The 25,930-nt window shown below is 45.0% G+C and overlaps 1 protein-coding gene across 1 annotated transcript in view; it reads left to right on the top strand.

Moving 5' to 3' along the window:
* LOC310642722 (von Willebrand factor-like) overlaps window positions 1–25,930 on the top strand; it is a 131,763-nt gene that overhangs the window by 45,936 nt on the left and 59,897 nt on the right. The window contains 15 exon segments of the mRNA XM_083366609.1: window positions 4,126–4,143; window positions 4,146–4,247; window positions 4,250–4,353; window positions 4,355–4,365; window positions 5,681–5,775; window positions 7,184–7,344; window positions 11,232–11,335; window positions 11,850–11,988; window positions 13,165–13,302; window positions 15,226–15,375; window positions 17,427–17,567; window positions 19,348–19,467; window positions 20,774–20,930; window positions 22,811–22,969; window positions 25,538–25,673. Of these exon segments, the coding sequence (XP_083222735.1) occupies window positions 4,126–4,143; window positions 4,146–4,247; window positions 4,250–4,353; window positions 4,355–4,365; window positions 5,681–5,775; window positions 7,184–7,344; window positions 11,232–11,335; window positions 11,850–11,988; window positions 13,165–13,302; window positions 15,226–15,375; window positions 17,427–17,567; window positions 19,348–19,467; window positions 20,774–20,930; window positions 22,811–22,969; window positions 25,538–25,673 (1,735 nt within the window).

Below are 25,930 nucleotides of genomic sequence, written 5' to 3' on the forward strand. Positions count from 1 at the left end.
AGAAGGAGGAGGAGGAGGAGGAGGAGGAGGAGGAGGAGGAGGAGGAGGAGGAGGAGGAGGAGGAGGAGAACTGTGGGGTCCTTGGTGCTCTCTAAGTATGGCTGTTTTCTTGCAGACGTTTCATGACCCAAACTAGGTAACGTCATCAGTGCTAGAAAGGAGTAGGGTTTGTGGAATGATGGAGGAGAAGGAGGAGGAGGAGGAGGAGGAGGAGGAGGAGGAGGACTGTGGGGTCCTTGGTGCTCTCTCAGCTTGCTTGTTTCCTTGCAGACGTTTCATGACCCAGACTAGGTTACATCATCAGTGCTAGAAAGGAGTGCTGTTTGCTGTCAGATTATGTTCTGGGGTCTTATCTGAGTGGGGTGGGTGAGGGATAGTCTTAGGGATTCTTTGGTTGGGCTGTTTCCTGATTGCTCTGCGGCAGTTTCTTGAGTGGGGTCTTGCTTACTTGATTGTGGCTCTGAAGGTGGCCTTGGAGTTAATCCAGTCCTCTGGCGTTTGTTTTTCCCACAGGCTTGATTGTTGAAATCTAAATTAGTTGAAAACTAATGCTGCATTGCTTTGTGCAGCTGCTGTCCTTTCTCTGTATATCCCACATGTTCCCCCGCCCCCATCTGAATGCTAACATTCAAACCAATTATTTTAATTATCCAAGAAAAGTGGGGTGCTGGCATTCTGAAAGCAACAGCTCTGGTTTCAGGAATGCCCTCGGCTCCACTACAGGCATTTTTAAATGATGAAGTGGGTGGCTGCTTTGTTTAGTAGATGCTCAACTCCCCCAAAAAAAGAAGAATAACAGAGTGAGAGACTTGGAAAGGACCTTGGAGGTCATTTAGTCCAACCCCCTGCTCAGGCAGGAAATCCTACAGCATTCCAGACAAATGGCTGTCCAGTCTCTTCTTGAAAACTTCCAGTGTTGGAGCATTCACCACTTCTGGAGGCAGGTGGTTCCACTGGTTAATTGTCCTCACTGTCAGGAAGTTTCTCCTTAATTCCAGGTTGCTTCTCTGCTTGACTAGTTTCCATCCGTTGCTTCTTGTCCTGCCTTCAGGTGCTTTGGAGAATAGCTTGACTCCCTCTTCTTTGGGGCAGCCCCTGAGATACTGGAACCCTGCTATCCTGTCACTCCTAGTCCTTCTTTTCACTAGACTAGACATACCCAACCAAGGAGAAATGTACATTATGTTTTCTTTCACAATTCAATCTTACCTCCCTGCATACGCTACGAAGTATATTTTTTTAAAGCCCACGAATATGAAATCTCCGCGAATGTAAACTCCCTTCTCATCAAAAACGTTTGTCTGAATGCTGCTGAGATTGGGGGAAGCTGTTTTGTGAAAAAGAGCATAATGTTGCAATTGCTGCCATCTAGAGTTAAGAAAGAGTTTGATGGGACTGTAAGTTGTAGACTTACTAGGGAACGGTTGCTGGAATTGGGGATGTGTACTGTAATGAAAGGACGCGGTGGCTCAGTGGGTTAGGGCGCTGAGCTTGTCGATCAGAAGGTCGGCAGTTTGGCGGGTCGAATCCCGAGTGCCGCGTAGCAGAGTGAGCGCCTCTTACTCGTCTCAGCTTCTGCCAACCTAGCAGTTCTAAAGCACGTAAAAATGCAAGTAAAAGAATAGGGACCACTACTACGGTGGGAAGGGAACAGCGTTCCGTGTGCCTTTGGCGTCTAGTCATGCCGGCCACATGACCACGGAGACGTCCTCGGACAAGCGCTGGCTCTTCGGCTTTGAGACGGAGATGAGCACCAGCCCCTAGAGATGGAAACGACTAGCACGCCTGTGCGGGGAACCTTAGTTTAATGAAGGGAAGGGTGAGGGGTGACATGATAGCAGTGTTCCAATATCTCAGGGGCTGCCCCAAAGAAGAGGGAGTCAAGCTGTTCTCCAAAGCACCTGAAGGCAGGACAAGAAGCAACGGATGGAAACTAGCCAAGGAGAGAAGCAACCTGGAACTAAGGAGAAACTTCCTGACAGTGAGAACAATTAACCAGTGGAACAACCTGCCTCCAGAAGCTGTGAATGCTCCAACACTGGAGTTTTTTAAGGAGAGATTGGACAGCCATTTGTCTGAAATGGTATAGGGTTTCCTGCCTTAGCAGGGGGTTGGACTAGATGACCTCCAAGGTCCCTTCCAACTTATTATTATTATTATTAACTGTAAAGTTCTATTCAGGTTCTATATCTTAAATGGAACTTGTTGTTTGCGGTGTATTTTTTTTTTTTTGGAGGACACTTCCCCTTAATTGATTTTGAACCGTCTCAAAAAGGTGTGAGCGATTTAAAAAAAAAATGCACGCATCGTAGCCCAAAAATGATTTAGGAAATCTCTTTATTTTTCTGCCTGCTTGAGACCGAAAATGGGGCTGGATGGTAGCAAGAAGATGCAGCACCCTCAGCGGATGGCTTAGGTTTTGCTTTTTCACTCCCAAGGCAGACAAGCCGGAAATAAAAGTTCGTTTGCTGCTTGGAATCCATGGTTATCTCTGGAAAGTGGAAGAACTGCTTGCTTTCTTCCTGCACAAAATGGGGGGGGGGGGGAGAAAGGGGGCAGAAGGCAGCCTAAATCATAAATTTGAAATCCATGATTCAACGCCATCCCAGGCCAGACCTGCCCCAGCATCCATGAGGACAATATTGGCACAACAATATTGGATTTCTCCCATATAAACTCAGAGGTACAGGGTCACCTTCACTTGGATAAGTTCCAGCGATTCTGAAGCCCGGAAGAAAAAGAGAAAATGGGGGATGCATGCTGTTCAAACATTCAAACTGATGCTGTTTTTTCCTCTCTCCCCTCTTTCAGCAAATCAATCAACCTTTTAGATGCTTGTAGAAAAATCACTTTTTCTTCCAGGCTTTCCCAGGATAACTAATCAAGGAGAGAAGCAACCTGGAACTAAGGAGGAATTTCCTGACAGTGAGAACAATTAACCAGTGGAACTCCTTGCCTCCAGAAGTTGTGGATGCTCCAAAACTGGAAGTTTTTAAGAAGAGACTGGACAACCATTTGTCTGAAAGGGGTATAGGGCAGGGGTAGGCAACCGTGGCTCTTTTATGACTCCGGGACTTCAACTCCCAGAATTCCTGAGCCAGCCACACTGAGGGGAAAGGGAGAGGTTTCCAAGCTGAGCCACGCTGGCTCAGGAATTCTGGGAGTTGAAGTCCACGAGTCATAAATAGGAGCCAAGGTTGCCTACCCCTGGCCTAGGCCTAGGCCGCTTTTTGACTTGTGGACTTCAACTCCCAGAATTCCTGAGCCAGCCACGCTGAGGGGAAAGGGAGAGGTTTCCAAGCTGAGCCACGCTGGCTCAGGAATTCTGGGAGTTGAAGTCACGAGTCATGAGGGGGCCATAGTTTCCCCCATGCTGGCTCAGGAATTCTGGGAGTTGAAGTCCACCAGTCATAAAAGAGCCAAGGTTGCCTACCCCTAGTATAGGGTTTCCTGCCTGACCAACGGGTTGGACTAGATGACCTCCAAGGTCCCTTCCAACTTTGTTATTATTATTATAAATGTGGAAGGGATGTTTTTCTCTCCCCCTCGACTTACAACAGTTCACTTAGAGGCTGTTCAAAGTTACAAAAGTGATGTTCGACCGTTTTTCACACAACCGTTGCAGCATCCCCCTGGTCACATGATCAAAATTCAGATCGTGGCTCACATTTATAACAGCGTCCTGGTTGTGTGTGTGTGTGTGTGTGTGTGTGTGTGAGGTGATCCCCTTTTGCGACCTTCTGACTAGCAAAGTCAACGGGGAAGCCAGACTCCTTAACAACCCGGTCGCAAAGGCAATAACTGCAGGGATTTGCGTAGTAACTGTGACAAGGAAGGTCGCAAAATGGGGCCAAACTCGCTTAACAGCCGTCTCACTTAGCGACGGAAAAGCTTGGGCTCCTTTGTGGCTGTCAGTCAAGGACCTCCTGTATCATGGGAAACACCCCCCCCCCTCTTAAAGCAATGCCTCTTTTTCCAGAGACGTTGCCTTCTTCCAAGCGTTGAAAGATTATTAATTCCCCCTTTCAAATATATTCTTTTCATCGGAATCGCAGACGAGGAGGAGGCTTTGACGAATGGATTGAGTAGTAACCCATATTTTTTATTAAAAAAATTGCTTTGCAGCCATGAATTGTCCAGAAGGCAGTTTTACCAGCAGTGTGGAACACCCTGCAACCAGACCTGCAGGTCCCTCGCCTATCCAGATGCCGATTGCCACGAATTTTGCACCGAGGGCTGTTTTTGCCATTGGGAACGTACCTGGATCAGCAGGGCGACTGCGTGCCCAGAGCCCAGTGTTCTTGCTACTACGATGGGGAGATCTTCCAGCCGGATGATGTCTTCTCCGATCACTCACACCACGTGGTAAGTGGGGAACCCTGAAACACACGGAGAACGGATGTGGGACCCGGCCGGGCTTGGCTAGTCTAAAGAAAAGAAGAAATAGGGGAGACATGATAGCAGTATGGGGCGCTCCATCCCTGGAGTTTTTTTAAGAAGAGGCTAGACAGTCACTTTTCTGAGGTGGTATAGGTTCTCCTCTTGAGCAGGGTTTGCACTAGAAGACCCCTAAAGTCCTTCCCAACTCCATTATTTTATGTTCTCTGTTCACTAGAAGACAATATTTGTCGCTCAGGGTTGAATTGTGGTGTCCTTGGTGCTCTCTGAGCTTGCTTGTTTTTTGCAGACGTTTCATTACCCAACTAGGTAACATCATCAGTGCTAGAAGAGAGTGGGTTTTGTGGAATGATGGAGGAGGAGGAGGAGGAGGAGGAGGAGGAGGAGGAGGAAGAAGAAGAAGAAGAAGAAGAAGAAGAAGAAGAAGAAGAAGAAGAAGAGAAGAAGAAGAAGAAGAAGAAGAAGAGGGGGAGGGGGAGGAGGAGGAAGAGGAAGAGGAGGAAGAGAGGAGAAGGAGGAGGAGGAGGAGAAGAAGAAGAAGGAGAAGAAGAAGGAGGAGGGAGGGGAGGAGGAGGAGGTGGAGCAGGAGAAGGAGAAGAGAAGAAGAAGAAGAAGAAGAAGAAGAAGAAGAGAAGAAGAAGAAGAAGAGAAGAAGAAGAAGAAGAAGAAGAAGAAGAAGAAGAAGAAGAAGAAGAAGAAGAAGAAGAAGAGGAGGAGAAGGAGGAGAAGAAGAGGAGGGAGGAGGAGGAGGAGGAGAAGAAGAAGAGAGAAGAAGAAGAAGAAGAAGAAGAAGAAGGAGGAGGAGGAAGGAGGAGGAGGAGGAGGAGGAGGAGGAGGAGAAGAAGAAGGAGAAGGAGAGAAGAAGAAGAAGAAGAAGAAGAAGAAGAAGAAGAAGAAGAAGAAGAAGAAGAAGAAGAAGAAGAAGAAGAAGAAGAAGAAGAAGACAGCAGCTGTGGGGTCCTTGGTGCTCCCTGAGCTTGTTTTCTTGCAGACGTTTCATCATCCAACTAGGCAACATCATCAGGGCTAGAAGAGGGTGGGGTTTACTTCCCATTTACATGAAGTGATTGGCCCTGTCAGTCTTGATGGGTTGACCCGGTTGACCAATGCCCATTCTTTTCCCCGGCATTTCTGCAAAAGACATTTTGGCCTCTAGAAGTGGCAGCTTGCATGTTTGAGGGCTGAAGGTCATCAAGTCCAGAGATCAGCCAGGAAAATCCATGGTGCTTAAGGAAGATGTAGCCATTATTTTTTTTAAAGCCTTGAAAATTCTCTTTCTTAGCTATTGTGAAAACGGCGTCATGCACTGCAGCTCGCAAAGACTTCCGGGAAATTTCTTTCCAGATGTTCTTTTCCCAGTTCATCGTTCTGCCAGAGGTAAGCCTGTTTTTTTTTGTTTTTTTTTTTGACATGTACCGTACATTTCTTCTTCTCTCTCTCAACATCTTTTTGTTGTCGGCTTGTTATTTTGAAAAGAGGGAGGAATGTGGCTTGGAGCTGATTTGCACCTGTGAATTAAGCTAGATCCTGGATTTCTATAAAATTAAAGTTCCTTCTATAGGACAATTTAAGTCGAAGGAGTTATTTTTGTAAAAATATCCTGTCTAAAATCCTCGATTTTTATTTTTTTATTTTTTTTTAAAAAAACCCACTACTATTTGTCTACTTTTTGAAATGTTTTTCATTGGTTGAAATTTTGGCTTTGGCTTCCTTTTAGCCTTTTCCCCACTTTTAATTTTCTCCTGTTATTATTATTATTATTATTTTGCTATTTGCAACTTTTTATCTTTTTAGTTTTTCAAGGCTTGCTTCAGCTGAATTGATTTTTTTCCCCTTTCCTTCATGCATGGAAATAACGGTTTCTTTCTTTGGTTCATGCTGCCTTAAGCAAAAAAAATGTCCTTAGATGATCTTCCGAAAGGAGACAATTGCCTTGAGCTCTTGGTCTGTTTGTTTTTTTAAAAAAAACCCAGAAACTTACATTCTTCCATTCATCTTTATATTACTATATCAAAATGTACTAAGGAGAAGATTCATCTTTTTTTTTTTGAACAAATAGCGCAGCTTTCCTGAAATTTACATATGACCGCACTTTTTGTCTCGCTGCACCCTTATCTCCACAGGAAATAATATCCTTTCCTCAATCTGTGAAAACTGGAAAAAGCACCAAGTGGTGATAAGGTTTATTAGGAGCATCAAACTTTTGTGGATTCTTAAGTTTTCTTTGGAGCCTTATCATGACCCTGTTTGGAATAAAGGCTCTCGATGGTGATGATGATGGTGATGTTGGAAGGGACCTTGGAGGTCATCTAGCCCAACCCCCTGCTCAGGCAGGAAGCCCTATACCATTTCAGACAAACGGCTGTCCAGTCTCTTCTTAAAAACTTCCAGTGTTGGAGCGTTCACCACTTCTGGAGGCAGTTTGATTGATGTTCTTTTAATTGTTAAAGATGCTGAGCTTGACTGCCCAGCTTCAAGACCCCAGTGCCACGTGATGGGGTGAGCTCCTGTCCCTCGCTCCAGCTCCTACCAACCTAGGCTCTGATTTATCTGGGACTCTTCCCAATTCCGTATTGCATTTCCATTTTCTGCGTCTGATTTTCTCTTTGCCTTTAATGGATTAACCTTTTTCCAACGCAGGCTGTTTAGCAGTTTTATTACCAGCACTGCACCTGCGCATTTGCCACTGCAGCCATCTTGCTGCAACATTGAACGGTTGGCCCTTCCTGTGTTGGTGCAAAGATCCTTCTCATATTGACCATGCCCTTTCTTTCACTCCTTAAAGCAAAGCGGAGTGTCTCTTGCAAGCATCCGATGACCATGTTTGTCTGTCCGGCAAATGATCCACGAGCGAAAGGAGTGGAATGCATGAAGACCTGCCAGACGTACAACCTGGGCTGCATTAGTCACGGGTGCATCTCCGGCTGCCTCTGCCCTACTGGATGGGTAAGAAAGTTGAGGTTCCTCAAGAGAGGTATTCGAATCCCACCACTGCACATGACCATGTAAATGTCTCACCCAAGAAGCTTCTTCAGCTGTGTTTGGATGGTGGGGAATGGAAAGATTTCTACTCCTTCGATCATTTATAAAACTCCCAGTGGCTCAACACCTCTCTAAAAGGAGGCAAAGGACCAGCTTTCTGCAAGGAGTATAAATCCTTCCATTTCCCCACCATCCAGTCAGAACCTGAAGACGCTTCTGGGATGAGAAGCGAAACCTTTTCAAAGAAAAAACAAGAAAAGTCCGGTTGCCTCCTGGGAAAAAAAAGCACCTTTAAGTTTACTTTTATTATGTGGACACAGCTCAGGAGTAGCCTTAGCCCTCTCAAAGAGTCTGGGGTTTGTGTGAATGTACGTCTGCGGGACTAAAGAAGTCAAGATAGCAATTGCGGTAACACAACTGAAGCCCTTCATGATGCTGGGGTTGCAGAATTATCTGCTGGGATCTGAATTGATAAAGTAGGAGTAGAATTTTACTGCCACAAGAGGTTGCTATTGCTCACCTCTTTTTACTGCGTTGGCTTTCCAGAGTTTATTGTGCTTTAAAACTTCGGAGGAGTTGGGAATTTCTGTTACGTTTGGTACCCCTGTGTGTCAAAAACGAAAGAAAAAAATGCTAGGGAAGACTGAGAATATCCCCAGTGTTAAGAGGGGATTATTATTATTATTATTATTATTATTATTATTATTATTATTATTATTATTGTTGTTGTTGTTGTTGTTGTTGTTGTTGTTTATATAAGGCTGCAGATCACATTTGATATTTTTTAGCCAAGGCTCTGCACTAGTTTTTAACCAATTGTCCTTCTTTGCAGAGAGTTGATGGTCCAGAGTCTTAAGCACATCTTGGATTGATAAAGAAAAGAATAATTGGTCAATTGATCTGTCAAAGGCCAGATGCCCTTACAGTGTTAAATGTTACTAAAACCAAATCAGTAGTAGTAGTAGTAGTAGTTAGTAGTAGTTCATTGAAGAGAAGAGCCAGACAGAAATGTGGCTCTGGAAAAAACTGACCACATGGAGCTGGGAGTGGTGGGTTTTTATACCTCCTTGGGCTCTTGTGTTTGGAGTTGTTCCTTTGACCTGAGGTTCAGTGTGCCCTTTTAGTATTCTGACAGCGGTGGGTTAATCCTATTACGTCCTAAAGGTCATATCCTACTTCTCTGTGGCTGTGGTTAATGGCTTGCTTCCTCTGTTGGATGGGGGAGAGGTTGTTGATTCTAGGGATCTTTGTCTTTCTAATCCCATCAGCTCTAAGCTTCCTGGCTCCAGTCTTTCTGAAAGGATGATCACATCTGCATTTCTACAGACCTGGCCTCTGCTTGGGGCAGAGAGAATGGGGGGGTGGAGGGGGGGGAAGAGTTCTGCCTAAGATTTTCTATTATTCCTTTGGGGAAATATAATATTCTGCCTTTTTTTAATATCCCCCAAAATATTTCTTTCTCTGGGGCGGGGGCTGACTTCCCACACGACCATCTAGCAAAGTCATTTGCTGGAATGGTGGGATTTTAAGACTTAGGAGAGCTGGTTTGGTGTATTTAAGGCACTTAGTCTAGAAAACGGGAGATTGGGAATTCTAGTCCCACCTTAGGCGTGAAGCCAGCTGAGCGACCATGGGCCAGTCTTTCTCTCTTACCTTAGGAAGAAAGAAAGAGCATACCCCCTCTGGGGGGGAAAAAACCCCCAAACCTTTAGTTAAGATGAAAACTACATTCTTCACTTGTTTTTATGGAGAACCACCCGGATCATCACCCAGTTAATTAAAAAAGAAAGAACAAAAACAGTTATTTTCCATTTGCTTTATTCCGGGTTTAACAGTCGTTTTTCAAAGACAAACGAAACAACAGCAGATTATTTTCCACTTTTGCTGTACCTCCCCAGTCTGGCCTCTTTTTAATTCCAGCTCTAGCCACGGAGAGTTGTCAACTCATATTTACGACTGACTTCGTTCCCTCAAGCTGGCCTACTGCAATTTGTTCAGTAGACAAGTAGCTTAAGTGCAATTCATCAAGACGTGCTGTACTGAATTAATTTAATCTCTTAATCTAATTTTGTTTTTTTTTAACAAATGTGAATTCAGTAAACTGCCCGCACTTAATTCAATACATTAAACCAACAGTGGCTTAGTCGACTTGCCAGCATAGCCGTGTCACGGAGGAAGTCTGGATGAATAGCTGTGAGGAGGGAAACAGTTCTTCTCTATGCTTCATCGGGGAATGACACCATAATGACTTTTTTTTAAAAAAGAACATAGGTTACCAAACTGGGTTTCTTAGCTTTGTGAGATATTTGGTACACAGACACCAGATTAGGTGATACACCAGAGCAGAGAGGCAGGGAATCTTGCAAAGTCCCCTCTCTTATGAGGTCCATCTAGAGAGGCCGAGAAGAAGGATCTTCTCCATGGTGGCTCCCTCCCTGTGGAACATCATCTCTGTGGACACAAAGGCCCCCATCCTGATGCTCTTAGTAAGGTCACCCTTGGAATACGGCATCCAGTTTTGGCCACCACGATGTAAAAAAGATGTGGAGACTCTAGAAAGAGGGCAGAGAAGAGCAACAAGGAGGATCAGGGGACTGGAGGCTCAAACAGTTGCAGGAATTGGGTAGGTCTAGTTTAATGAAGAGAAGGGCGAGGGGTGACAGGATAGCAGTCTTCCAGTATCTCAGGGTTTGCCCCAAAGAAGAGGGAGTCAAGCTATTCTCCAAAGCCCCTGAAGGCAGGAGAAGAAGCGACGGATGGAAACTAACCAAGGAGAGAAGCAACCTGGAACTAAGGAGAAACTTCCTGACTGTTGGAACAATTAACCAGTGGAACAGAAGTTGCCTTCAGACCCGCTCTTCTTCGTAGCATCAAATGATGTCAATTGGATACTTTTAAAATTTAGCTTCAGGACTCTGAATGTCTTCTTGATCCAGGTTGGGACATTTCATAGGTACCAATAGAAGAGAATATTTGTAGCTCAGGGCTGAAATGAGGGGGTCCTTGGTGCCCTCTGAGCTTGGCTGTTTTCTTGCAGACGTTTCATGACCCAACTAGGTAACATCATCAGTGCTGGAAGGGAGGGAGGTTTGTGGAATGGGGGAGGAGGAGGAGGAGGAGGAGGAGGAGGAGGAGGAGGAGGAGGACGGACAGACTGTGGGGCCCTTGGTGCTCTCTGAGTTTGGCTGTTTTCTTGCAGACGTTTCATGGCCCAAACTAGGCAACATCATCAGTGCTAGAAAGGAGTAGGGTTTGTGGAATAATGATGATGGTGGTGGAGGAGGAGGAGGAGGAGGAGGAATAGGAGGAGGAAGAGGGGGAGGGGAGGAGAGGGAGAGAGAAGGAGGACTGTGGGGTCCTTGGTGCTCTCTGAGCTTGGTGGTTTCCTTGCAGACGTTTCATTACCCAACTAGGTCACATCTTCAGTGTTGAGAAGAGAGTGGCCTTGCGGAGGAGGAGGAGGAGGAGGAGGACTGTGGGGTCTTTGGTGCTCTCTCAGTTTGATGGTTTTCTTGCAGATGTTTCATGACCCAAACTAGGTAACAACATCACTACTAGTTTGGTCATGAAACATCTGCAAGAAAACCAGCAAGCTCAGCGAGCACCAAGGAGCCCAAATTTTATGAATTTCCTGATATTTTTTTTTAAAAAAATCAGCCTCTTCCCCTTGCACAGGGCCCTGGTTTACAACACATTAGTGTTCAGACTCTTGCAAGCTTCAAAATTGAAAGCAATCGGGTTAAAAACAAACAAGAATTGCTTGTCGGTTTCCTTGCTTGCTTTCATGATTTTTTTTTGCGGCCACGTGCATTTTATTGGGTATCAAAGTTAAATATCCATTTTTGTTCTAGGTGCGACATGGGAACAAATGCGTGGTCCCGGAAAATTGCCCCTGTTTCCACAATGGACAGGAATATGCGCCAGGGCAAACAGTGACCAAGGACTGCAATACGTGGTAAGGAATTAGACTCTTTGACCTCGATTTCCCATTGGACCTTTTTTTTAAAAAAATAAATAAATCATCATTTTCAGGCACAGCCAATAAATGGCCTGCAACCCCGCACTGTGACCCCTGCGCCACCACGGCTCTAAATCAAAATAAAACCCCGCTAGAGATATGGGTGAAATGCGCTCAGAAAAGTGAATGGGGTGGGCAAGGAGCATCTTCCAGCTTTGTTTAGCCCTGAAAACCTGTTATGCTTTTGAGCAACGCCGGCTGTTTGCGGAGGTTCGTGGTGCTTTTGTGGAATGACCAAGTCACACCAGGATTAGCTGAACGGCCGGAGGCAAATTTGACCTCTGAAGCTGAAAAATGTGGATCAAATACATGCCAGCTGACCAGAGGTTTAGGAAGCTTCAGGTTATCGTGTTTTCTCCAGAGCAGGGAGATAATTTCCGTTCTAACATCAAAATGTAAAAACGGACTTTTGGTGACCTCCGAAACAATAACAGCTGTTGGTCTCCCACAGTACCTGCCGTGCTCGAAAATGGGAATGCACGGAAAACGTCTGCGATGGAAAGTGTTCGGTGATCGGCACCGCGCATTATTTGACCTTCGATGGACTGAAGTACAGGTTTCCCGGCAACTGTCAGTATGTGCTTGTTCAGGTAAAGATTTGGGATGTGTGATGCTCTAAGGCAGGGTTAGGCAACCTTGGCTCTTTTGTGACTCGTGGACTTCAACTCCCAGAATTCCTGAGCCAGCATGGGGGAACTATAGCCCCTTCATGACTTGTGGACCAACTCCAAGAATTTCTGAGCCAGCATGGGGGAACTATGGTCCCTTCATGACTGGTGGACTTCAACTCCCACAATTCCTGAGCCGGCATGGCTCAGCTTGGAAACCTCTCCCTTTCCCCTCAGCATGGCTGGCTCAGGAATTCTGGGAGTTGAAGTCCACGAGTCATCAAAAAGCCAAGGATGCCTACCCCTGCTCTAAGAGGAAACACAATGGCGGTTCAGATCGTACTGAGAGTAAAATGACCCAGGCAATAAAGAAAACGTTGCTTTTGTTTGAATGCTTTATGGAAATGTTGTCAGAAGGAATAGACTTCCCCGCAGGTTTTGCATTAGGCTACACTGCTGGGGGTCTTGACTAAAGCTCAGATTTTGGTGCTCTTAGTCTGAACTACTGAGAAGAGGAAGTGAGGCAGGAAAGTACAGTAGATTCATGAAAAATCAGTGGAATAGAATAGAATAGAATAGAATAGAATAGAATAGAATAGAATAGAATAGAATAGAATAGAATAGAATAGAATAGAATAGAATAGAATAGAATAGAATAGAATAGAATAGAATAGAGATATAGTAGAATTTAGAATAGAGTGGAGTGGAGTGGAATGGAATGGAATAGAATAGAATAGAATAGAATAGAATAGAATAGAATAGAATAGAATAGAATAGAATAGAATAGAATAGAATAGAATAGAATAGAATAGAATAATGGAATGTAGAATAGAATAGAATAGAATAGAATAGAATAGAATAGAATAGAATAGAATAGAATAGAATAGAATAGAATAGAATAGAATAGAATAATGGAATGTAGAATAGAATAGAATAGAATAGAATAGAATAGAATAGAATAGAATAGAATAGAATAGAATAGAATAGAATAATGGAATGTAGAATAGAATAGAATAGAATAGAATAGAAGAGAAGAGAAGAGAAGAGAAGAGAAGAGAAGAGAAGAGAAGAGAAGAGAAGAGAAGAGGACATCTTTGAAAATAAAGTTCTGTCGACCTATTTCAAAAGTCTGCTGTCGATCCTTCTTTTCTTTTCAAGGACCACTGCGAAGAGGACGTTGCGGGGTCCTTTTGGATCCTCGTGGCCAACGAAGGATGTGGCTTCACCCAAGAGACGTGCACTCGAAGGATCACTGTTTTGTTTGATAGGGGAGAGATTGAGCTACACGATGGAGAAGTAAGTTCATCCCCTCCTCACGGCTCCCGCAGGCTCATCTGTTGAAGAGGGGGTTTTGAAGGCTTCTTTCAAGAGGGAGTCCCAAGGGACCTCTGTTGAAATAGGCCAGACTGAGGGTGAAGGTTTGCCCTTCCGAGCTTCTGGGCTGGTTTCCGAACGTTTCACTACCAGGCTAGGTGACATCTTCAACAGAGTTGAGAGGATGTCAATGTTCTCCTGTGCATGAGGGCTTCAGGTGTGGGTGTGTCAAGTGAGGGTCTGGGATGGGTCTTATGATGGGTCAGATGTGTGTCTGTAGCATGAAGTGAACGTTCATCCTCCGAGCTGGTGGGTTGGTTTCTGAATGTTTCGTTTCCAGGCTAGGTGACATCTTGAAGGGGGATGTCAGTCTTCTTCTGTCTATAAGGGCTTCAGGTGTGGGTATGTCGAGTGAGGGCCTTGTCATGAGTCATCAGAGAGAGCCTTGTGATGGGTCTTGCAAAGACATGAGTTCTTCAAAGCCTGGCACTCCACCAGCAATCCCATCCACAGACATGTCGACCTACAATCAGCCTACAAAACCCTCCGGATCCAAATCAACTTCACAGCCAACTAGAGATGGGCACCCACCCCCAACCAACTCACACAAGCCCCCCTCCAACCAGCAGTTCACCTTCCATTGACCCTGACCTGATGTAACCTCCCCATTACAACACTCATCACAACCCTCCCACTGATGACTCACCCCTGACCTATCACAAGACCCTCACTTGACACACCCACACCTGAAGACCTTATCAACAGAAGAACACTGACATCCCCTCAAATCTGCTCAAAATGTCACCTAGCCTGGCAGCGAAGCATTCGAAAACGAACCCACAAGCTGGGAGAATGAAGCTTCACCCTCATCCTACAGACTCACACCTGACCCATCACAAGAGCCATCACAAGACCCTCACTTGACACACCCACACCTGAGACCCTTCTAAACAGAAGAACACTGACATCCCCTCAACTCTGCTGAAGATGTCACCTAGCCTGGCAGCGAAATGTTCGGAAACCAACCCAGCAGCTCAGATAACAAAACCTCCACCCTCATCCTACAGACTCACACCTGACCCATCATCAGAAGACCCTTCACAAGACCCTCACTTGGCACACCTACACCTGACCCATCACAAGACACACCACAAGACCTAGTCTGGTAACGAAACATTCGGAAACCAACCCACAAGCTGGGAGAACAAAGCTTCACCCTCATCCTACAGACTTACTCCTGACCCATCACAAGACCCTCACTTGACAAACCCACACCTGAAGCCCTTATAGACAAAAGAACACCGACAACCCCCCTCAACTCCCCTGAAGACGTTTCCCAGCCTGGAAACGAAACGTTCAGAAACCAACCTATAAGCTTGAAGAACAACACCTCCGCCCTTATCCTACAGACTCACACCTGACCCAACTCAAGGCCCTCACTAGACACATACCTGAGGCCCACTGTTCTTAAGCGAACCACTGCAGTTGTTAAGCTAATCACACAGTTAAGTTAATTTGGTTCTCCTCCTTGACTTCGCTTGTTAGAAGGTCACAAAAGGGGGATCACGTGAACCCCGGGACGCTGCTACCGTCATAAATTTGAGTCAGTTGCCAAGCATCTGAATTCTGATCACACGATGGTGGGGATGTTGCAACGGCCGTCAGTGTGAAAAACGGTCACCTGTCCCTTTTTCCAGCGCCGTGGTGACTTGGAGCAGCCACTAAATGAACTCTTGTAAATCGAGGATCACCTGTACGTTTTTCTCACAACGGAATGAACGTTAGCCACGGTTTCTTGCCCCGTGGAATATTCTGCTGTTCATTAAAGTTGAAAGCAGATCGATTATTTGCGGCCGATTATTCGCGGCCCGTTGTTGAAAGTAATTGTTTTTTTTTATTGTGAAGGTTAATGTCCTCACACCTCCGAGAGAAGAAGGCAATGTGGAAATTTTGAAGTCTGGCCGCTACTATATTCTGATACTGGGGCGAGGAAGAATCTCCCTGTCTTGGGATCAAAACATGGGAATTACCGTTATCTTGAAAGAACACTACAAAGTAAGCCGTTTCCGATTTATTACTTTTTTTTTTAAATACCGCGTATGTCCATGAAAAAGGGACGCGGTGGCTCAGTGGGTTAGGACGCTGAGCTTGTCGATCAGAAGGTCGGCAGTTTGGCGGGTCGAATCCCGAGTGCCGCGTAACAGAGTGAGCGCCTGTTACTCGTCCCAGCTTCTGCCAACCTAGCAGTTCGAAAGCACGTAAAAATGCAAGTAGAAAAATAGGGACCACTACGGTGGGAAGGTAACAGCGTTCCGTGCGCCTTTGGCGTCTAGTCATGCCGGCCACATGACCACGGAGACGTCCTCGGACAAACGCTGGCTCTTCGGCTATGAAACGGAGATGAGCACCGGCCCCTAGAGTCGGAAACGACTAGCACGCGTGTGCGGGGGAACCTTTACCTTTACCTTTATGTCCATGAAGATTCATAGTTATCCAGAGAGAATAACTACTGGAAGTAGAGGGATGGGCTTTCTTTCCTTTTTGGGGTTCAAAATGTTTCGCTGCTCCCCCGAGTAGCTTCTTCCGTCTGAGCCAGTTGGGCACAGAGACCCTCAGACGGAACAAGCCACTTGGAGAAACGGCAAAAACTTTCAGACTTAAAAAAGAAAAAAGAAAAGTCCAGTCGCCACCACTCAGATTCCGGAGTAGTAATAGCTTGTTTAATACGTTGTTACTAGAAGAGTCGAGAATTCAGGCAGGATTACTTATTTATTTAGCACAGGGCAAAAATGTTTAAAAAGCACATCGCAATTACATTCTCAATGAGCAAGTATCAAGTTAGTTAACAGAGTTGGAAGGGACCTTGGAGGCCTTCTAGTCCAACCCCCTGCTCAGGCAGGAGACCCTATACCAGGGGTGTCAAACTCAATTTCATTGAGGGCCGCATCAGCATTGCGGTTGCCCTCAGGGGGCCAGGTGGGTGTGGCCTAGGTGGGCGTGGCCTACTGGGTGGGCGTGGCTAGAGTGTGTATGGCCTACTGGGTGGGCGTGGCCAGCTCTACATCGTTGGCATCGAGGGTGCCTATGGGGGCCTGGGCAGGAGTGGGACAGATCTGAGGGTCTCTGGCAGGAGGAGGGTCTCTGGGCCAGGGCCAAGGCAGTGGGGGCCGTTCCCTCATTGTTTCCAGGATGGCTTCGCGGGCCACATGAAACCACTTCGCGGGCCGGATCTGGCCCCCGGGCCTTGTGTTTGACATGTCTGCTATAGAGCCTTAGTGGCGCAGTGGTTAGAATGCAGTATTGCAGGCAAACTCTGCCCACTGCCAGGAGTTCGATCCTGACCGGCTCAAGGTTGACTCAGCCTTCCGTCCTTCCGAGGTCAGTAAAATGAGGACCCAGATTGTTGGGGGCAACATGCTGACTCTGTGAACTGCTTAGAGAGGGCTGTAAAGCACTGCAAAGCGATATATAAGTTTAAGTGCTCTAACTATTGCGATCTAAGCTGTGACAGCTCAGTGGTTAGAATGCTGGATTGCAAACTAATTTTGCCAACTGCCAGGAGTTCGATCCTGACCGGCTCAAGGTTGACTCAGCCTTCCATCCTCTGAGGTCAATAAAATGAGGACCCGGATTGTTGGGGGCAAATAGGCTGACTCTGTAAACTGCTTAGAGAGAGCTGTAAAGGACTGTGAAGCGGTATATAAGTCTAAATGCTATTACTATTGCTATACCATTTCAGACAAATGGTTATCCAATTTCTCCCTAAAAACCTCCAGTGTTGGACCATCACCAATTTCTGGAAGCAACTCGCTCCACTGGTTAATTGTTCTCACTGTCAGGAAATTTCTCCTTAGTTGCAGGTTGCTTCTCTCCTTGGTTAATTTCCAACCGTTGCTTCTTGTCCAGCCTTCTGGTGTCTTTGGAGAATATTGGATCAACTTACTCTTCAAAGCACCTGAAGGCAGGACCAGCTTCTTTGAGGCGGCCCCTCAAATATTGGAATGCTACTACCCATTAATTAATAGTCCTAATCAATATCCATGAATTAATCGTCTTCCTGTTGAAGGAGAAGGAGGATGACATTTCTTTGGCTTGTTCCTTGAAAGGATAAAGTCTGTGGTCTGTGTGGGAATTTTGACGGCATCCCAAACAACGATCTGAGAAGCAGCCGGAAGCAGATTGAAGTTGACCCAAGTGACTTTGGGAATTCTTGGAAAGTTCACTCACAGTGTGCTGATGTCATGAAGGTATTTGTAAAAATGTGTCACACCTCTGTTGGGATTGGGGCTGAGGGCGGTGGGGTTGCCTGTCTCCATTTTCAAAATGTTTTAATGTCAGGGTAGGAAAACCAGCAGAGTATCCTAGTATCCAACTCTTAATTCCTTATCCAATGATAGAGGAGGAGAACTCCCTTTGCCAGATGCCTAGAAATAATCTGTAAAACTACCTAATTTCTGCGAGGTTTGGAATGGCAGTTAAGCGCTGTTTTTCTCAAGCTTGGCAAGTTTAAGACATGTGGACTTCAACTCCCAGAATTCCCCAGCCAACTGAGACCAACACATCTTAAAATCGCCAAGGTTGAGAAATAATACACTAGACCAGGGGTAGGCAACCTTGACTCTTTTATGACTCGTGGACTTCAACTCCCAGAATTCCTGAGCCAGCTTGGCTCAGCATGGAAACCTCTCCCTTTCTCCTCAGCGTGGCTGGCTCAGGAATTCTGGGAGTTGAAGTCCACCAGTCATAAAAGAGCCAAGGTTGCCTACCCTTGTGCCTTTAGGAAGGCTGTTGTATTATTGTATCACTTGCATTATTAGTAGAATAAAAGTGAATTAGCCGATTTTTTTTCCACCGAAGAGTCCATTGGCCTCAGGGATTTTGTTCCTTGAAGGCTTAGTAAATCATCTTTGTATTCTTTGTTACACAAAATAGTATAATTATCCTAACGTTTCAGGGTTAAGGGAAATGGAAACTTTTCTCGCGTGTAGATTTATGCTGCTACAGAAAATTCAGAGAAATCAAAGAATTTGCCACTTCAATTAGATTATTTACCCAAGGCCAAATTCAATGTCTTCAAAATGCAAGGTGTTGTTTGCTTCCTGTCTGAGATCAAATAATTTATATGAATTTACAGAATGGAATTACAGATATGGATGATATGGAATTGCAGAAGGTTTACAAGTTAACACTAAAAGAAATGTCATTATTTTTCTGATTAGAGGGATAGGCCAGAATCAAAACAGCTTCAAAAACATGTAGACTTCAACTTACAAACACAACTTAGCTCAAAATTTCTCTTGTTAAGTGAGACATTGGTTAAATGCAGGGCTTTTTTTGTCATAGAACGCTCAGAACGGAGTTCCGGCACCTTTTTTTGGATGGAACCTTGTAGGGTAGGCAAGGCGGGTTGTATGACATGTGTGAGTTCCGGCACCTTTTTCTTTTACAAAAAAAGCACTGGTTAAATGAGTCCCCCCCCCAATTTTATGACTTTTCTTGACATAGTTAAGTGAATTGCTGCAGTTGTTAAATTATAACATGGTTGTTAAGTAGATCCAGCTTCCCCATTGTCAGAAGGTCAAAAAAGGGGATTACATAATCTTAGGACATTGCAACCGTCATGTCAGTAGCCGAGTGCCTGAATTTTGATCATGTGATCATTGCAGGGGGTGTCACGTGTCATGTGTTGAAAATGGTCATAAGTCACTTTTCTTCAGTGCTGTTGTGTAACTTTGAACAGTCACTAAATGAACGGTTGTTGACGACTGGCTGTATACGTTTGTCCAGAAAGCTACCATTAAGAAAAATTCTTGGCTTTTCATAGTGTGAGAATCAGATTTTATTTATTTTTTCCCCTGAGAAATGAAAACCAGATCTTTCAATTTGCTCCCCCGTATTTAGATGTAGATCTGTCATTTCCGAGAAAGAACGTCCATCTCTCATTGCTATGAAGATGCTAAATTGACAGGTAATCGATACAGACACACATTTCTCGGCGTTATAACTCATTTCTTCTCTTTTTTGCAGCTTTCCCAAGGACAGGATCTGGCAGCTTCGCTGTGCAATGGCAACGCAGTAAAACAGGTCAAGGTGGAGACTTCGTGCAGTGTCTTGAATAGCGATCTCTTCAAAGAATGCCAAAAGCTGGTAAGCCATTTCTTATCCGGCTGATAATCCTCATTCGGGCGCCCGTGGCTGGGCAACTGTTTGCCGTCTGAATTACGAGGGCAATTCAGAAATAAACCTCCGTTTGAGCATGTGCGAGAAATAGGCGGGGGGTAGCGACGCCCGTCCTATGGCGCCGTGCGCAGTAGTTCAATAGGCAGTGAGGAGTGGAAAGAGAAGTTTGCGTTGCAGTTGACTCGTCCGCTAGATCAATTGAAAATGAACCAGTTTTTTCAATGAAACAAGTGGCTTGCATCACGCACCGCTTTTGCTTCACGATGCTGCTACAGGGCGGCTTCGTTCCCAGGTGGGAGATTTTTTTTGCAGAAGGAATTTCAAACGTTGTAAGAAGGGGTGACAGGTGCCTCAATTTGAATGGCGATTGTCTCGAAAAGTCATGTCATGTTGTAGTTTTCTAATGTGTATAATAAAAGTTCTGTATCTGTGAGTGCCTGTCATTGATAACTAAATGGAGGTCTGTTTCCCAATTGCCCTCATAATAACTAACCCAGATGCTTAGTACAAATGAAGGTGAATGTAATACATCCCAGCAAGTGATGGAATTCAGCTGTTTCGCACCGGTTCAGCAGAACTGGTAGCTAAATTTTGTTGAGTTCGGAGAACCGGCTGAATGCATACCGCTTCCGGAAGTCCGTTCTAGGCCTGTGAGTCCTGGAGGAGGCCTCCCAGGCCTAGAACGGCCTGTCGGAAGTGCATGGATGCCACTTCCAGAAGTCCATTCTAGGCCTTGGAGGCCCAGGCCTGCATCCATGCAGAGAACCAGTTGTTCAGGTATTTGAATCCCACCACTGGTCCCAGGATCTAATCTGCATCGGTCACCGGGACCAAAGGGTTAGTATTCTGAGCTTTTGGATGTGTTCTGGAGCCCATCCTTAGGGACTGAGAAATCCTGAGAAATTTCCTGAGGATGGGATCCATCACGAGTCCAAAAGATTAAACCTCTGGTCCCGGTGACCAACCCAGATTGGATCTTGTAGATGCTTAGTGTTTGCTTAGGGAGTAAAGATTCATACTCCAAGCTTGTGGGTTGGTTTCTGAATGTCTTGTTACCAGGCTGGGTGACATCTTCAGCAACGTTTGTGGGGTGAGTGTGTCAGTGTGTGCCGTTGAGATAGATTCCTTGCCCTGAAGAGTTCAGTGTTGGTGGGAGCTGGTTTACGGGACCTTCTAAAATTTAAAGTTTGTCTTGGGAGTGGCCTTGTTTCTTGGAAGCTGTGGAGATCTTCTCAAGAGCATAAGAGTTTGACTCGTACTACTTCCGTCATAGGTGGATCCTGAGCCTTATGTGGAAATCTGCATGTACGAAACCTGTGCATGTGAGTCCATTGGGGACTGTGCCTGTTTTTGTGACGCCATTGCTGCTTACGCCCATGAGTGTGCCCAGAAAGGTGCAGTGATCCATTGGAGGTCTCCTACTCTATGCCGTAAGTGCTGGGGAGAGAATGAACTAATCTCCTTTCTCACACATACAACAGACAGAGAGAGAGTGTCAGGACCTACCCCAAACCACGTCTTAGGAAGACAAAATTCTTGGAGCCAAATCTATTCCAAAAAGAATCTTTACTATGACATGCTTGGTTGTAGGAAACGAGACAGGACTTAATATTATTCCACGAAGTAAACCCTTATAAAGAGTTCCCGGTTTAACCCCCCTTAACCCCATTTGGTCAGTCCCCCATCATTTACCTCGTATCATCCCTCTTGTGGGAAAAAGGAACTTAGGACCCTTCATGTTTATTGCTCTCTTCCGTGACACAAGCCAGATGCTAGCCCCCCCTTTTGTTTCCCCAGTTCAAAAGGCTTCTCCTTTCCTTTGAAATGCCTAATACCGGTTCAATACACATCCATTCTCTTCTCTTCGGGAGATGGCAGAATCCATGGAATAATGTTTGAAACATTCCATTTATGAATATGATATAAATGGATTCTGACAGAGAGAGAGAGAAAGGGAGAGAGAGAGAGAGAGTGAAAGAGAGAGAGAGCATATAATTTTTTTACTATTTTTTAAAAAGATTAAAAACTAACAGAAAATGATATAGAATAAAGCTAAGAAGAAAAAGGAAGACCAGGTCGAATGTGCAGATTTTTTTTTTTACAAATAAGTAGCTTTCAATTTCCTTCATCCATTTCACGACTTTTCTTGCTACAATTGTTAAGCGAATCACTGCAATTCTTAAGTTAGCATTAAGGTTGTTAAGTGGTTTCCCCGTTGACCTGTCAGAAGGTTGCAAAAGGGGATTACGTGACTCCGGGACATGGCAACCATCATGAGTCAGTTACCGAGTGTCTGAATTTCGATCATGTGGCCGCGGGGATGCTACAACGGTCGTAAGTGTGAAAAACAGGGCTGTAACTTTGGACAGTCACTAAATGAACTGTTGTAAGTTGAGGACTACCTGTATAGCAATAGCAATCGCAGTTAGACTTATATACCACTCCACAGTGCTTCACGGGCTTCTCTGAGCAGTTCACAGAGCAGTTCAGCCTATATGTCCCCCCCGTAAACAATCTGGGTCCTTATTTTTACCAATCTCGGAAGGATGGAAGGCTGAGTCAACCTTGAGCCGATCAGGATCAAACTCCTGGCAGTGGGCAGAGCCAGCCTGCAATACTGCATTCTCACCACTGCGCCACCACGGAATATGCTACGTATTAACCCCGTCAATTTTTGTTCGTTTGAGAATTGCAGAAAGTTAATATATGGGAAAGTATAGAAAAGATTTCCTTCAGCTCATTGGCTATTTTCTTTTGGGATGGTTTTCAATGTAGCCTACAGCTGCGGAACTTTCTGAAGGTTTCCCCTTTAAGTGCTAGCCATCCTCACTCCTACTTAGCTTATTTCAGAATCAGTTAAGTTTTCACCTATAGGGACAGCTACAGATCAATAAAGGAGGACATTTGCAGCTCAGGGTTGTAAGGAGGGGTCCTTGGTGCTCTCTGAGTTTGGTGGCTTTCTTGTAGACGTTTCATTACCCAGCTAGGTTTCATCACCAGTGCTAGAAAGGAGTAGTAGTAGTAGTAGTAGTAGTAGTAGTAGTAGGAGGAGGAGGAGGAGGAGGAGGAGGACTGTGTGGTCCTTGGTGCTTTCTGAGCTTGGTGGTTTTCTTGCAGATGTTTCATTACCACACTAGGTAACGTCATCAGTGCTAATGTTGCATGATGTTACCTAGTTTGGGTAATGAAACATCTGCAAGAAAACAGCCAGGCTCAGAGAGCCCCCAAGGAGCCCTCATTTTTCATTAAAAAAAATGGAATGATTACATGGCACAAGATTTCCCGTCATTTTTTATTTGATGTTTTGTAGCTCAAAGTTGTGAAAGTATGAACAAAGTGGAGGAAGAATATCAGTGTGAATGGCGATACAACAGCTGTGGCCCTGCCTGTCCAAGGACGTGCCAGCACATGGATCCGATAGCATGTCCCGTCAAGTGTGTTGAAGGATGCCATCCACACTGTCCTGCAGGTAAGCAACTCCACTCCATGCATGACGTCTGGTCAGGAGGACTTTACTTGGCGTTTCTCTCTTGCTTAAATAATAGGATAATTTTCTCTGGGGTTTTTCCTGTTGTCCCTCAACTGCCTAGTGCTTTGATCAGTAATGACATTCAGTCATGGCTGATTGGACATACAACACAATTCAGATTTGGGAAATGTGGTTGCGTGGTTAGAAGGCTCAACTCCACCCCATGAAGTTCCTCATGTATAGGTCATCGCTCCTGTCATATTAGCTGAGATGGTTACACCTGGTAGAGCCGAAGATAATACTCCGTACATAACCTTCCTTTATGAGGCTCTTGTAAATTTTACACTGATAAGACATGCAAAGGATTTGGGACCTTGAAAGTAAGAATGGAATGGAGTGGAGTGGAGTGGAGTGGAGTGGAGTGGAATGGAATGGAATGGAATAGAATAGAATAGAATAGAATAGAATAGAATAGAATAGAATAGAATAGAATAGAATAGAATAGAATAGAATAGAATAGAATAGAATAGAATAGAATAGAATCTTTATATGGAGTGGAGTGGAGTAGAGTAGAGTAGAGTAGAGTAGAGTAGAGTAGAGTAGAGTAGAGTAGAGTAGAGTAGAGTAGAGTAGAGAAGAGTAGTGTCTACTAGTGTATTCAGATTATAGATAGTTTTGGTATTCTGGCAGAAATAAAATCAGAGAGGCATTCTTCTTTCTCTCAAAGAAATAAAACAAATTCTTTTTTTTCTCCGTTTTTAACTCAGAAACAAACAGACATTCAGGAACAAAAGCAATGGGTTTAAAGGGCTTCTTCCTCCACCTGTTTTTTTTAAAGAAATTAAACTTGCCTTTCTTTGGTGCTCTCTGAGCTTGCTTGTTTCCTTGCAGATGTTTCATTTACCCAAACTCGGTAACATCATCAGTGGTAGAACATCCACTCTTGCTGTCTACTGACAATCTTGCAAGCTTTGAAGTTCTTATTAAGTTTCCAAGGGAGAGGCTAAATGTTTAAAATGTCAATGTATATTGTTGTCTATGGAGATTCTCAGTCTTCCACATCATGGTTGTCCCAAAGACGCTTTTTTCAGGAGGCAACTGGACTTTCTCATTTTTCTTTGAAGACTTCTTCTTCAGCTCTGACTGGATGGCGGCGAATGAGAGGATTTATACTCCTTGCAGACAGCTGGTCCTTTGCCTCCTTTTAATTTAATTTAATTTAATAATTTAATTTGTATACTGCCCTTCTCCCGAAGGACTCAGGGCGGTGAACAGGGCAATACATAATAAAAAACAGGATACAAAAATTAAAAAGTGATTAAACAACTATGCCCGTAGTAATTAATACATATTAAAAGTTAAAACTAATTATAAAAAAACCCAACCCTAACCCATCAGACCAGGTCAGACTGCTCAAATAGATGCGTTTTTAGATCACGCTGGAAGGAGCAAAGGTCGGGGGCCATCTGGAGCTCAACCGGCAAGCGGTTCCACAGGTCTGGCGCGCCCACAGAGAACGCTCTCCCCATGGGGGCCACCAATCGGCATTCTTTGATCGGAGGCACCCTGAGGAGGCCCTCTCTGTGGGAGCGCACTGGACAGAGGGAAGTTGACGCCGGCCGCAGGTGTTGCCGTAGGTAATCCGGACCCATGCCATGTAGGGCTTTGTAAGTCATCACTAACACCTTGAACCTTTAGAGAGTTGTTGAGCCCACCTGTCTTTAGGGAGTATAAATCCTTCCATCCCCCACCATCCAGTCAGAGCTGAAGAAGCTTCTTGGATGAGAAGCGAAGAGTCTTCAATGAGAAAGCAGGAGTAGGAGGACTGTGAGGTCCTTGGTGCTCTCTGAGCTTGGTGGTTTTCTTGCAGACGTTTCATCACCCAAACTGGGGTAACAGCATCAGCGCTGATGATGTTACCTAGTTTGGGTCATGAAACGTCTGCAAGAAAACCACCAAGCTCAGAGAGCGCCGAGGACACCACAGTCCTAGGGTCTGTGGCATTTTCAGAAAATATCCCTTCTAATATGCTTTATTTGGAATGTGGGGAGGCGGGACACAAACCTGAAGATGTCTCCCAGTTCTGCCATTCCTTCTCCTTAGCTGGAACAGGTTCTCCCTAGTGGGTGTCTCGCACTTTTCAAAACACACCTGAATACAGTGTATCCCAAAGATGCTTTTTCAGGAGCCAACTGGACTTTCTTTGTTTTTCTTTGAAGACGTTTTGCTTCTCATCCCAGAAGCTTCTTCAGCTCTGACTGGATGGTGGGGAACAGGAGGATTTATACTCCTTGCAGAGAGCTGGTTATTTGCCTTTTTTTAGCGAGTCATTGAGGCCACCTGGAGGTTTATAAATGATTGAAGGAATATAAGTTCTTCCACTCCCCACCATCCAGTCAGAACTGAAGAAGCTTCTTGGATGAGAAGCCGAGAGTCTTCAAAGAAAAACGAGAACGTCCAGTTGCCTCCTGGAAAAAAAAAGCACCTTTGGGACAAGGTATATCGTTGCATTTTTTTTTTTAAAAAAAAAAGAAATTAAACTCATTCTCCAACAATTTTGTAAAACAGGGAAAATTCTCGACGAGCTTTCCGAGTCTTGCATCAAACTGGAAGAATGTCCGGTGTGTGAAGTAGAAGGCGGCAGGATTGCTGATGGGAAGACGGTCATTTTGAACCCGGAGAATTTTCAGCTCTGCCAATCCTGGTAAAATAGAGAACTCGGTGGAATTTAAGGGAGGGGAAGAGGAGGAATTAGGGCAGAAAAGAAATGTAGACTGTGTGCCAGGTATTCTCCGTAGCTCTGGATTTTAGCAGGAGTGTATGGGTTAGGATTTGGGCAAGGTTTTCTAAGGGGATCAGTTGCATTGGTCTGCAACAGTCCTGGAGGATTGTTAATCACATTTCAGGAAACCAAAGCTACTCTCAAGAGGGTGCTCTGTGGTGGTACCAGCCCAGCCCAGA

The sequence above is a fragment of the Vipera ursinii genome (genome assembly GCF_947247035.1).
Source record: "Vipera ursinii genome assembly, chromosome: 6".
Classification (NCBI taxonomy): Eukaryota; Metazoa; Chordata; class Lepidosauria; order Squamata; family Viperidae; genus Vipera; species Vipera ursinii.